This window comes from Zootoca vivipara, chromosome 6 (genome assembly GCF_963506605.1).
Source record: "Zootoca vivipara chromosome 6, rZooViv1.1, whole genome shotgun sequence".
Lineage (NCBI taxonomy): Eukaryota > Metazoa > Chordata > Lepidosauria > Squamata > Lacertidae > Zootoca > Zootoca vivipara.
Window position 1 is genome coordinate 10,957,459 of NC_083281.1, and position 13,755 is coordinate 10,971,213.

General features: G+C 49.1%; 2 protein-coding genes across 2 annotated transcripts in view; both read right to left on the reverse strand.

The window, feature by feature from the left end:
• MYO1F (myosin IF) overlaps positions 1 to 6,437 on the reverse strand; it is a 51,386-nt gene extending 44,949 nt beyond the window's left edge. Inside the window, exon 1 of the mRNA XM_060275408.1 lies at positions 6,243 to 6,437. Within this exon, the coding sequence (XP_060131391.1) occupies positions 6,243 to 6,245 (3 nt within the window). The 5' untranslated portion in view covers positions 6,246 to 6,437. The remainder of the gene's footprint in view (positions 1 to 6,242) is intronic.
• A 3,141-nt stretch (positions 6,438 to 9,578) lies between these two features.
• Positions 9,579 to 13,755, reverse strand: part of ADAMTS10 (ADAM metallopeptidase with thrombospondin type 1 motif 10) — a 41,841-nt gene continuing 37,664 nt past the window's right edge. Inside the window, exons 22-25 of the mRNA XM_035120628.2 lie at positions 12,615 to 12,819; positions 11,568 to 11,744; positions 10,900 to 11,056; positions 9,579 to 10,240 (exon numbers count right to left, since the gene is read on the reverse strand). Coding sequence (XP_034976519.2) covers positions 10,131 to 10,240; positions 10,900 to 11,056; positions 11,568 to 11,744; positions 12,615 to 12,819 — 649 coding nt within the window. The 3' untranslated portion in view covers positions 9,579 to 10,130. The remainder of the gene's footprint in view (positions 10,241 to 10,899; positions 11,057 to 11,567; positions 11,745 to 12,614; positions 12,820 to 13,755) is intronic.

Below are 13,755 nucleotides of genomic sequence, written 5' to 3' on the forward strand. Positions count from 1 at the left end.
CCGCATTGATGGGTCTCTATCCTCCTCTTCTGACCTCTCCATTCTGTTTTCACACCTCCCACCCAGGTGTCAGTTTCCTTCCAGCCTCTCAGACTGTCCACACCTCATGCTGTTCCGTTATTATGGGATTGTTTTAATGTTTCCAGCCTCCCACACCCCCTTAAAATCTTTTGCCTATCTGCAAACCTCAGGGGTCACTCACAGTTTACTGATATTCCTGTCATAGAATCATGAAATTGTAAAGTTGGGAGGGACCTCCAAGGGTCATCCAGTCCAACCCCCTGCAATGCAGGAATCCTGCCCACAGCCGTCCCTGGGTGGGCTCAAACCCCCAACCTCCTGGTTCACAGCCAGATGCACTGACCCATTCGAGACATTTTCTCCCTGTGAGCGTAAAGAAGAGGCAAATTGGCCCACCTCGCTCTCTCTCTCTGATCAGTCCATGCACACAGAAAGCTAGCATGCAAGGAGAAGGTTGGCATGCTAGTTTTCTGGAGTGCAGTAGAAGCACTCCATTGCTACAGTGTTGTGTGCTACAACCCTGGCACGGGAATAGCCATTTGCCGCAGAATTCACAAAGAATGCAAAATTAATTAAAATATAATTCTCCCCACCCGCTTATGGTTTTGACAGATCTTTGGACTTTTGGACTGTTGAGTATTAATCTGATCCTCTCTCTGCAGATCTCAGTTTCTGCTGTTCTCGGGTGAGGGGTGGTTCTTTCTGTTACGCTTTCAGGTCTGACTAAATGTTGTTGTTGTTGTTGTTGTTGTTGTTGTTGTTGTTGTTGTTGTTGTTGTTATTCATACCCCGCCCATCTGGCTGGGTTTCCCCCGCCACTCTGGGCGGCTTCCAACAAATACCAAAATACATTAAAATATCACAGATTAAAAACTTCCCTAAACAGGGCTGCCTTTGGGTGTTTTCTAAATGTCAGGTAGTTGTTTATCTCCTTGACCTCCGATGGAAGGGCGTTCCACAGGGCGGGTACCACTACCGAGAAGGCCCTCTGCCTGGTTCCCTGTAGCTTTGCTTCTCGCAGTGAGGGTACCGCCAGAAGGCCCTCGGCGCTGGGTCTCAGTGTCCGGGCTGAACGATGGGGGTGGAGACGCTCCTTCAGGTATACTGGACCGAGGCCATTTAGGGCTTTAAAGGTCAGCATCAACACTTTGAATTGTGCTCGGAAACGTACTGGGAGCCAATGTAGGTCTCTTAGGACCGGTGTTAGGAACTTCCTAAATACCAGGAAGAACTTTCTGACAGAGCCGTTCAACAGTGGAACAGGCTACCTAGGAAGGTGGCGGACTCTCCTTCCCGTTTCCAAACAGTAGTTGGATGGCCACCTGCCAGGGATTATTTAGCTGCGTTTCCTGCATTGCAGGGGGTTGGACTGGATGACCCTTGGGGGGTCCCTTCCAACTCAACATTTTTATGCTTCTATTACCTGGAACTTTCAAAAAAAGTCAATGCTGGTTTAATTGTTATGTTGGTATTAGAACCTTAAACAAAGCATTGTTTGACATATAAACTGGCTTCCTAAGACAGAATGGAAGTGTAAAAAATGGAAATGTAAAAATTCCCGAAGGCTGTCAAAGCCACTACTTCTCAATTTTGCAATGTATGGATCATTTTGTAAGCAGAAAAACGAAACCTTCAGAAGCACAGGAATAGCACCTCATCTAACCTTGGGGAAGGGGGTGTGTGTTATTCCGTTGCTTTTCTTTTTCTTTTGATTATGTATTTTGTGTTTTTATAATGTGATTTTATGTTGCAACTGCCCTGAGACCTATGGGTATAGGGATGTATACAAATAATAATAATAATAATAATAATAATAATAATAATAATAATAGCATATATAATTTTATTTCTTAATTGAAATCAATTAAGAATCTGAGGCGAATGGCATATATTTATTTTTGTGGATAGCTGTTCAGTGGAAAGCGCAGGACAGGAAGATTTCAAGTCACCACCTAAATTCCTACATAGAGGTGTTACACTTCCTGTTGTTTTGAAGCTGCAAAGCTCAGCCCCGTGTGTGCTTACTCAGAAGTAGACGCTGCTGTGCTCACTGTGGCTTACTCCCAGATAAATATGCAGAGCAGCAATGAGCGGCGAACTTTCTTCCAACCTGAGGGCCACATCTCCTCCTGCGAAACTTTCTGGGGGCCACCAGTCAGAGGTGGGCGGGGTGAGAAGCAAAAGTGGGTGGAGCACCAGAGGTAAACCCCGCCTCCTCACAATAAATAGCCAGGTTTCCACACACCCCTCTCTGTCTATCCTCCATCCAGGCGAGTGAAAGACAATATTGGGTTATGAAGACACATTCCCAGCCATGGGAAAATGTTCAGGGAGGGAGCACGGCCTGGAGAGAGAGGATGGGGCCTCAGCACATTTCCGAGGGCCAGACAGAGATGCGTGGAGGGCCACACCCAGACACAAGGGGTCTAAATTGAAGCTAAATTGAAGCAGGTGCTACTTAGGTAGGTTTAGGAAAAACAAAGCAAAATGTGAAAACAGTGTGTTTGTTGGCTGTTGGAGGATTGACAGCACTCACTTCCCCCAAACATTTCTTGGGTGAATATAAAGGTAAAGGTAAAGGGACGACTCTGGGGTTGCGGTGCTCATCTCGCTTTACTGGCTGAGGGAGCCGGCGTACAGCTTCCAGGTCATGTGGCCAGCATGACCAAATCAGAGCAGTGCACGGAAACGCCGTTTACCTTCCCACCGGAGTGGTATCTATTTATCTACTTGCACTTTGAGCTGCTTTCGAAGTGCTAGGTGGGCAGGAGCTGGGACCGAGCAACGGGAGCTCACCCCGTCGCGGGGATTTGAACCGCCAACCTTCTGATCGACAAGCCCTAGGCTCTGTGGTTTAACCACCTGTGTGCCACCTGTGTCCCCCTGAGATGCATACTCTCCAACATTTCTCTGATGAAGGTAGGGATGTCCTAGTCAATAACAATTGTTGTTGTTGTTTTATTGTTTATACCCCGCTCATCTTGCTGGGTTGCCCCAAGCCACTCTAGGCGGCTTCCAACATATGTAAAAACAGAATAAAACATTGAACACCAACAACTTCCCTATCCAGGGCTGCCTTCAGATGTCTTCTAAAGGTTGTTTAGTTACTGTGGGAAACCAGCAAGCAGGATCCGAGCACAGGGGCAACTCTCTCCTTTCCTGTGGCTTCCAGCAACTGGGATTTAGAAGCTGTCGTGGCTCGTAGAAGAGATTTTGTGGCTCAAGAGACGCAGTTTACCTTCCCACCGGAGTGGTATCTATTTATCTACTTGCACTTTGAGGTGCTTTCGAACTGCTAGGTGGCCAGGAGCGGGGACCGAGCAACGGGAGCTCACCCCGTCGCGGGGATTCAAACTGCCGACCCTCCGATCAGCAAGCCCTAGGCTCTGTGGTTTAACCCACAGTGCCACCCGCGTCTTCACCTGTGGGTGAAGATAGGAACTCCCTATTCTGTAACAACAACAACAACAACGAGTCTGTGACATTGCTCTGTCGGAGAGGAGCATCCTAGAATCACGGAGTTGGAAGGGACCATGAAGGTCATCTCGTCCAACCCCCTGCAAGGCCGGAACCTTTTTGCCCAACATGGGGGTTGAACCCATGACCTTGAGTTGCACACTCTCCAACATTTCTCTCATGAAAATAGAGACTCTGGGCGGCTTCCAACATATGTAAAAACATAATAAAAACCATGAAACATTTAAAAACTGCCTTCAGATGTCTTCTAACGGTTGCACAGCTACTTATCTCCTTGGCTTGGGGATGGCACAACTCCAGACCCTCTAACATTTCTCTGATGAAAACAGGGACGTCCTAAGGAAATGCAGGACATTCCAGGATCAAATCAAAAACCAGGACGGCCTCTGTAAATCCGGGGCTGTCCCTGGAAAATAGGGACACTTGGAGGGTGAATGCCTGGATGCTCTGGGTCCCTTCCAACTCTACGGTTCTATGGTCTGACTTCATTTCCTGGTGATGCTAACCTTCCACAACAATTAACGCCACCCAGAGTAGCCTTTGGTGTGTGTGTGTGTGTGCTGAGATACCTCTTGGGTGCCTGTAACAAGAACTACAATCTCCATTTCCCAGCCTGGAAAGAGAGAGCGGTTGTTAAGCCCCACAGGCTCCAGGAAGTTCTCGAGCAGGATGCAAAGGCAGCAAACAACCCCTTGTTCCTAGTCACCAAAATCTAGTACTCCAAGGTAGACTGCCTTTGCATGGGGAGGCTCCAAGTTGCTGTCAAGGTGGGTCTCTGTTAAGGAGAGCTCTGCTGGGTCAGACCAAAGACCTGCCAAGTCCAGTGGCCAATCAGACTCATGGGATCATAGAATTGTAGAACTGTAGAGCCGGAAGGGACCCCCAAGGATCATCTAATCCAACCCCCTGCAATGCAGGAATCTCAGCCAAAGAGATTCTCTGCCTCAAGCCCACAAGCAGGGTGTGAAATGAATGAGGTTAATCCCGAGATGCGGTGATTGCTAACTCTCCCACTCCCTCTTGTTTGGGTTCTTTGAGGTAGACTTCCTTAGATCATGGAGGTTCCATTACACCAATAGCTATCAAGAGATCAGCTTTCCTTCCCTGAATCTCTGCAGTCTAGTGGACATTACCACATCTCCTGGCAGGGAATCCTGTCAGTTAGGGGAACGGGATTTCCCCCCAGCCTGTGGGTCCCTCGTGGGCACTTTGGGGTCATGAGGCAGGGCTGGTGACAAACCCGACTTGTGGGGAGAGTCATGAGGGCTGGAGGACTTCATTCAATCTTCAGATTATCTACTCACTGCCCGCTTTCGCAGTGGGCACAGAACACGATGCAGAACTTGGACGACTGGTCTGAGATTCTGGCCTGAATCTACTGCCAAGTTTGTTCATTCTGAATCGATTGTTCTGAATCTCCTGATGGGTGAGGGACACCCCAGGGTTCGAGGATCACGGGAGAGGGAGAACAAAAAGTTTTTTCATGCCACTTTCTCTCTACTAGACGTTTCTTAAACTCTGTGTTCTAGCTTCAGTGTGGCTATGCCCCAGAAGTTCATCTGAACATGGACCCAAATATGTGCCAGTTTGGGGTTGAATTTACTCTGTCTTTAACTACACAACAGAACGTCAGGATAAAGGTAGGTCTCAGCAGCCGAATCCTAGAATCGTAGAGTTGGAAGGGCCCCCGAGGATCATCTAGTCCAACCCCCTGCAATGCAGGAATATGCAGCAGTACCATAACAACATACGGTAGTGAAAACAGAATCTGCCCCTTCAGTAGCTTGAAACAGGGCTTCTACCTCAGATCGTTCAAAGGGTTGGTATTGTATTCGCCTTTAACCACAGAGTAGACCCTCTGAAGTGAGTGGACATGACTAACTTAGGCCTGTGACTCTGAATGTGTCTACTCTTAGTAAAAACCCAGCGGGATGCAACTGATGGATGGCAGAGTGGCAGGGGAGTGAAAAAGAGCAGAAAGTGGTTCTCTGTTACACACCCCATCATGGACCTCACAAGGACTAGCCGCTTGAGCTGCCCAGGCACCTTCTTATGCCGAAACACATACAATTGAGGTTACAGCCCAGCAGTTCCTCAAGTTGCTTTTGGGAAGGCTGCAAGTAAGGCCTGCTGGGTTAGACGTCTCCTTTGGACAGGGAAGCTTAATTTTGCCTTTTTTATTTTTAGCAAACCAGCCGAAGAACACCACCCACCCTGGAATGAATCAGGAGGACCGAAATACACATGCATCTGAATTGCACATCCTTGCACAAAAAACAGAAGCATCGCACCAGACACAGAAGTGGCAAAATTCATTTTTGCCTGGGTAAGTGCAATTTAATCCATCACCTCTGAATACACACACACACACACACATATATAATGGTGCCGTCTTCTTTTATCTGAGATAAGTCCCCTTGATTCCCCCCATCGATTTGAGTTTTTGAGTAAGCATGCTGAGGACTAGAACTTTTATTTCCCTCCCCAAATTCTCATGCCAAGTGGATGCCAAGCGGTAACTTTCCTTCAAGCAACCTCAGCGGTCCAAGCAACAAGTGGCAAGCAATTTGTCAGGGAATTTGGGGGTGTGGGAGACTTACCCCTGCCAACCCCCCCCTCCCTGACGCCAGACACCTCTGGTACTCGGTCCATTTTTCCTTTTTGAGCAGTGCAAGCTGGGTGGCAAACCGGTTCCCAAAACAGGACGCCACAGCTCACCTTGCCACCCTTCAGCACAGACTTACCATGATCTCTGCTCTGCCCACTCTCCAGATTTGGTGCCGAGACCCCCTCGCCCCCCGAGATGGGTCACTGAGGTTCTCTGTGGGTCATAGATGCATTCCTGGCAGGGCAACGAGCAAGCAGGGAGAGATCTCTCGGCGATGAGCTTCAGAGCTGTGCAGGCAGCAAGAGAGAAGTGGAAGCTCACCAGTGTCGGAGCAAGTTCCTCTATCCGGCCTTCACCCCCCCCCCCCCGCCTTCATCTCCCCCTTACTTCCTCCTTCAGAGTTGTGCAGAGTTGTGCAGGTAACGGGCCTCTGAGAAGAGTCAGTGCAAAACTTGCACTTTTATTTCAGAATGACGCTCTCGAACCCAGTGCCGGAATAGGATTGTAGAATTGGAAGGGACCCCAAGGGTCATCTAGTCCAACCCCCTGCAATGCAGGAATCTTGGCTGAAGCAGTTAATAGTTAATTGATCCCCCTCCTCCAAGTTTCCTGTTCAGGAGGGGGATCTAAAACTACATACACAGACACAGGCCTGGAAATGAGGCCAGATGAGGAACGTTTGAGGGAATTGGGTACGTTTAGCCTGGAAAAGAGGAAACAGAGGAAACATGATAGCCATCTTCAAATATCTTAAGGGCTGTCACATGGAAGAGGGAACAAGCTTGTTTTCTCCTGCTCTGGAGTGTAGGACTCGAACCCATGGCTTCAAGTTACAAGAAAGAAGATTCCAACTAAACATCAGGAATAGCTTTCTGACAGCAAGAGCCATTTGACAGTGGAAGTCTCCCTCGGGAGGTGGTGGATTCTCTTCCTTGGAGGTTGCGAAGCAGAGCTTGGATGGCCATCTTTCATGGATGCTTGAGCTGAGATTCCTGCATTGCAGGGGGTTGGACTAGATGTCCCTCGGGGGTCCCTCCCAACTCCACAGCTGTATGACTCTTGGATTCTGTGAAAAAGCTCTTTCTAGTGTGATGGTGCCCCCAACTGCAATGAATCATAATCATAAAAAGAAGGGCCGATGCAAACCTGAACCTCTAGGTTAGAATGACTCTTGTCAAACCGGGTTCTGAAAGTTAATTAGTGCCCCCGCACCAAGTTACTAGTTCAGAATGTGGCTCATTTCCTTTTTTTAAATAAACATTAAAAATTGCTAATGTGACAGTGCAATGGCATGGTTCGAACAACAGTGAATTGTGATGATGTACAAATAATTACATGAAAATAATGGTCAGAATGACTCTGTTTGGGAACAGTTACCAGCACAGAAAACAAACAAACAACCTAAACTAATAGAGATGTGATGGAAAGCTGGGGGTCTTTAACCCCAGTAAATTATAAGAACATAAGTTTGCAATGAAGAATATTTTTTGTTTGTGTGTGCCTAAAAGGTCTGTCCTCTTAAAAAGTTGATGGCAAAATAAGGGTGGACGAAGGGTTAAGGATGCAATCTGCTCCAGTTAAATTTTGCATTTTGAAACACCCCCCGCTGCCCCCCCCAATTAGAGACCAGTCCCTTGTTGCACCAGAGTTGCACTAGAGTTGGTGGCACTCACTGGGTGTGTGGATGTAACACAGAATGTACTGCTACCAGTGGGATTCCTGCCGTCCAGGCTCTGTGAGGGAAAGGGAAGTTGTCAGTTTGGCTGGGAATGAAACTTTACATGGGTGCTGAGGGATGAAAGTCAAAGGAACAAAGAGACAAGGAGCCCAGAGGCCAGGGTGAGAGAAAGACAGGGTTGCCAGCTGACATGAGGTACCAATTATTACTAGGTTTAAAATCCAGGGTTGTACCCAACTCAGCACAGAACAAACCTCAACTTCACCATGCCCATTAATGCCAATGCGTCTATTTCGGGTGGAACTAAAATAGGATAAAACCATATGTTTTTACATCTCCCCAACACCAGACATAGATGCTAATTCATAATAGCTCAGAACCAGGGGTGGTAGGTAGTTTTTTTTATTGTAAAAATCATGCTGTAATTTCTCTCTCTCTCTTTCTCTCTGTCTCTCTCTCTCTCGCTCGCTCACTCTCATCGTGGAAACGGGATTTTAAACAACTTCTATAATAACAATATTAATACAATATATCTGTATATATTTATATATGAAATGGTGAAATCTGACCCTGCCCACCAGAGGGCGCTCTGAGCAGATTAAGAAAACCAGCACCCAACTATCAGCTAGGAAGGTCCCTTTGGCGAAATGATGGATCTCCGTCTGCTTGTGTCCAGGAGAGCAAGTGACCAACATTTTGCTGGCAGCCAAAATCCAAAACTGTTGCTGGGTATCACCGAAGCTGAAATTTGAACTGGATTCAGTGAAATTTTGAGGGAATGGGAAACAGTTTATGAGTAATACATTGCCCCACCTGGATGAGTGGAATCCTGCAGGTCCCTTAGACTTATCAGCAGGTTGTGGCATACTCTGTGGGGTGAGGGCGATCTCCAACCAGATGGGAGAGGGAGAGGGTTTGCCATGTGAGATCCACAAAAGGGGCAAAGGTGAGCCAACCAGCCTCCCAGTGGCATAGCATGGGTTGCCAGTGCCCAGGGCAACCTGTGGAACATTAGCACTCCCCGAGTCCCTTCCACCAATCCCGTATTGAATAAAGTCAACAAAAGACTCTGCCATGTTGACCTCTGTCTCTTCGATGTGCACATCTCAAATCACTTGAGACAAGCACGGGGACAGCGGGACAAGGAATTGGTCAGGAGAGGGTATCTTTCGAAAGCTTGTGCAAAGGGCACCCTAGCAACCAGCCGCCACCCAAATCTGCCCATGCAAACATTGGGAGATTTTCTGTGTAAGCTGTTACTATTACTATTATTATTTTGAAATTGTGCACTCCTAAGAATTTTGTGCCACTGCAACTCCCCCACCCCGCTGTCTAATTTTGATTGCTCTGGAATTTGGCATGCTGTCCTGCACCTTCTTAAAAAGATAATTCTGGAATCGAAACACACGCAGCTTTACTGTAGTTTCGAGTCTCCCAGGACAGGAAGGGACCTCCATCAGGTTTGTGAGAAACCAAGTGAGGTGAAAGAGTTCCCCCTCAAAGCACCAATTTATTGTTCACTTCCGCAAGTTCAAAGGGAAGACCATGGAAGCATGTACTCCCCAAATCTCAGCGGGACACAAACAGTTCTAAAATATCCTAGGATCTTCCCCCACTTGCAGGCTCCGATTTGGCCGCAAACCCCCGGGCTCTGAAAACAAGAGGTCTGTGTCCAAATTCCTGGATCTTCCTCCTTTGGCAGCTTTGGACAACCCCAGACCTGGAGATGAGCAGGGAAGATCCTGCCACCCGCTTGTTTCTCTTAAGCGAGTCTCAAGCATGCATGGTCCCAAAGGGATCATAAGGGATTTCCCTTGAGGCCTTGCTGTATTCTTTTCTCTGCCATTCACCTGCAGCTCGGGATCCCTGCCGTGCTCTGCCTCCGACTCCCAGACCCAGACTCCTGTGCTACGCCTCCTCTATGGGGCTCGCAACAGCCAACCCACTGAGTAGAGGAGAATTCTGGGGCTGGAAAAATGGGGGGGGGGGAATGCTGATGGGGCACTAGTGACTCAGGTGGGCTACTCCTACACCGTCGGGTGGGCAGGGCGACAGCGGCACCCAGCTGTGATACTAAAATAAATAATAATGTCAGAGTTTCAAGTAATGCACTCCACAGCGCCTCGCCCAGGTCCTCTGCCTGAGGCACAGCGGCCCCTCGCACTGCGCTTTGCTGCGCCCCCCCCACCCTCTGCAGAAGGTGCGGAGATTCTTGCCCGCTCGTTGGCAGTCCTCGGGGAAGGGATGGGCGGTGGGGTGGGGGAAGGGCACAGCCACCCCTTGACCCAAGCCTTCCCGATTTCCTTGAGGCGCTGAAAGTGTGCCCCCCCAGCCACCGATGCCAGTTTAACGCCCCTGGCAGGTTTTGCAGCACATCTGTCGGAAGTAAGGTCGGCTACAGAACTTGAACTTTAGCACCAAAGGGCAGTAGGCGACCTTGTTCACATCTTTGCATTCTGGAGAGGAAGAAAATGGAGAAAAAGAGAATGTGTGATGTTTGTGGGTCAAGAGTAAGAGGGGACATGAAGAAGTTTACAAAATCATGTGCGGCGTGGAGAGAGTGAAGTTTCACTCCCTCTCTTGTCACGCTAGAACCGGTGGGTGTCAGAGGAAGCCGAATGCTGGAAGATTCAGGGCAGATGAAAGAAAGGACTTCTTCAAGCACCACAGAGTTGAGGTGTGGAACTCACTGCCAGGTAGGCAAGGGGTTTCGGATGGCTGGGCTAGGTATTTGTTGACTAGAGACCCCAGCCCCTCCTAGGCCCTAAGGGTTCTAGCTGTGGGGGTGGTCTCCTCAGGGCTCTCCTGATCCTTTGAGGAGCCTGGCAGCTAAGGACGGTCTCTTTGGGGTTCAAGGGACGGGTGACAAGGCATCTGCATAAAGTGGACCACGCAGCAGGTCCATCTCCTCCTCGTCGCTGCCATCGTCAGAGGACTCTGCTCCCAAGCATTCCTCGTCTGGGACTAAGGCAGTTTATTTAGGCCTCAAGACACCCTGAGGTCCTCAGTTAGGTCACAATAGCTTTGTCTCATGGGGAACAGAGCTTTTTTTGCCACCACCCCCCACCCCTACCCCTGTGTGCTTGATACAAATGTTGGAGCAGCACGCAAGTACCTTCGGGGTTCTCTGTGGGTCCCGAGTCACACTTGCTCTCGCACTGCTGTGCCGCCGCAGGCTTGAGGGCTTCTACGCACTCCCCGGAGGGCTGCCCCGTGTGGGTCATGCACTGGACCGAACGGTGTTGCTGGCCAAAACTGCACTGCCCAGAGCACTTTGGGGAAGAAGGAAGGAAGGTGCAGGAGGGTTAGGATGGAGTAGTACGGAGTACGGAGCAGTACGGAGTAGGATCGTAGTCCTCATGATTTAAATAGAAACACAAGAAGCACATAGATAGAGATAGAAAATTTTGGACTTTCAAACTCTGATTGCACTCTCATTTCCCCCTAAATGAAATAAATATAAAATAAATAAGTACTATATAACATTTAGGAATTGCCTGAGGACATTCCTGTTTATCTGTTGGATTATCTACTGACTCCTCAACCCGTCACCCTTGGTTTGCCCCAACCAATATGGCTCCCCAGTGCTTTCACCATTGGTTTGACCCGCTCAGTATGGCTCCCCATCCCCTTCACCATTGGTCTGACCCAACCAAGATGGTGGAGCAGCTCTAGTGACCTCCATTGACTCTTTGCCTCTGGTTGAGACTCCCCGCAGTGGCTTGGCCTAGTGGAACAGTCCTTGGCAGCTCTCGTAAGTGAAAGAGAGCAGCAGTTCCATACCTCTCCCCACTCGCCGGTGACCCACCGCGGGGGTGGACAACGCCGAAGGCTGCACCTTATACTGGTTGGGGGCTTGGCATCCTCGGGACACTGGGAGGTGGGCAAGGTGGAGGTGTGGTCACCGCTCTTGCAGAGGACGATTCGGTGGCGGAAGCCGGGACCGCAGTTTGGGGTGCACTGTAGAGAGAGGATGCTGTTATGGACTGGGGCAGAGAGAGAGAGAGAGAGAGAGAGAGAGAGAGAGAGAGAGAGAGAGAGAGAGAGAGAGAGAGAGAGAGATTGGATAGGATAGCTGAGCTGAACCAAGCAGCTCGTCTGGCACATGACCCAAACGTTTGGTCGTGACAGTGGATAGCTGTGGCGGATTAGTGCTTGCTGAGAACTCCGGTGCATTGGGGGATAAACTACCCCTCCAATGATAGGCAGTTCTCCAAAAGAGGGATAACCGTTAGGGGGAGTCAGTTGGGGAAGGTGGATAGGGAGTGTGAGGAGTGAGGAGGTTAGGTTTGGAGGGATGAAATGCTATATTACGTCTGTGTCCTATAATGAGAGGAATGCGCTATAAGTTACCAGTGAAATCCATGTTGTCAAGTTAATAAATAAAGTTAAAAATGTGCCAAAACACTAATTCGACTCCAGCAGTGTGTCAGTTCCTCCAGTTGTGTGACTAAGAAGAAAACCAACCTTCCCTGGGGTCAGGAAAGGAAGCTAGTTCAAAGTACTACTGACATAGTAAGGGCTGGTCAGTGAAGCCAAGAAAGCCACAAAGTTGCCCAAGGGAAAGGCTAACCAGAGCAGTAGGGATCCATGAGAGGGGAATCCCACTGGCGGTAAGGGGCTTTAGATAAAGTGCCCTGAGGTAACCTAAAGCCAAGCCCTATCTTTTGTGAAACTGGAGGTTTTCATCCCGCTTTTGCTGAAAGAACAGTGGGAACCACTGTCTGGGTGTTAGAGACCCCTTGTATAGCCACTTGTTTAATTGGTGTGTGTGCTTGTGTACCATGCTCAGTACGTATTAGACATTTAACAAGACACAGAGGCTCTTACCTCAGACCAGTCAAGGGCGGCCCATTCTGGGGGGCAGGTCTGGTTGTCGCAGGGCTCCAGCACGCGGGGGCGTGGTGAGTTGCAGGAGGTGTCATCCAGGATCTTCTCCTCCATTGTGGAGATTTTGCGCCGGCAGGTCACGCTCCGGGTGCGGACGCCCTGGTTGCAGCTGCGGCTGCACTCGGACCAGTTCCCGATCACCCAGCTGACGGAGGCGAGAGGCAGAAAGGATAAGCTTGCTTTCCCTGTGTGCTGGGAAGGGTGCGGGAAGAGGGGGCAGCTACAGGCCCTGGCAGTGCAAATGCCCAGAGGTGGGAAATTTCGGGGTTTAAATGAGAGAAGTAAATTCTCTCACGGGCATGTCACAAAGTCTCCAGAGCTTCCAAGGGGAGGAAGCGACTCCCCTATGAGGAAAGGCTGCAAAGTTTGGGACATTTTAGAGAAAAGGCGAGGAAGGGGTGACATGATGGAAGTTTATAAAGTTATGTGTGGCATGGAGAAAGTTTTTTCTCCTGACACTAGGACTCATGGACATCCAGTGAAGCTGAACATTGGAAGATTCAGGGTGGATAAAATAAAGTCCCTTTCCACACTGCGCATGATTAAACTGTGGAAATCCCTCATCGCAGGGATGGCTGCCAGCTTTGAAAGAGGATATTTGAAAGACCAATTCATGGAGGGGAGGGCTATTGATGGCTAGGGCTGGGCAATATATCAATATAGTTTGAAGTCCGAATAATGATATCAGTTTCATAGTTTTTGACTTGGCAATATGTTGTGAATCATGATGTGTGTGTGTTTGTGCATGTTATGCAAAAATCACAATGTGGGAAAAACCGTGCAGCCAGCCAATGCCTCTACCTAGCTCCATCCTTAGTGGTAAATTGTGACGTTTATCTATCTAGTGATATATTGTGATGTTGAAAACCAGATATTGCCCAGCCCTAGCTATTAGTCACAATGGCTGTGCTCTGCCTTCACAGATGGAGGCGGCAATGTTTCTGGATACCGTTCGCTGTAAACCGCAGGAGGGGAGAGCGCTCTTGTGCTTGGATCCTGCTTCCACACAGGCAACTTGCTTAGCCACTGTGAGAACAGGATCCTGGACTACGTGGGTCATTGGGCTGATCCAGCAGGCTCT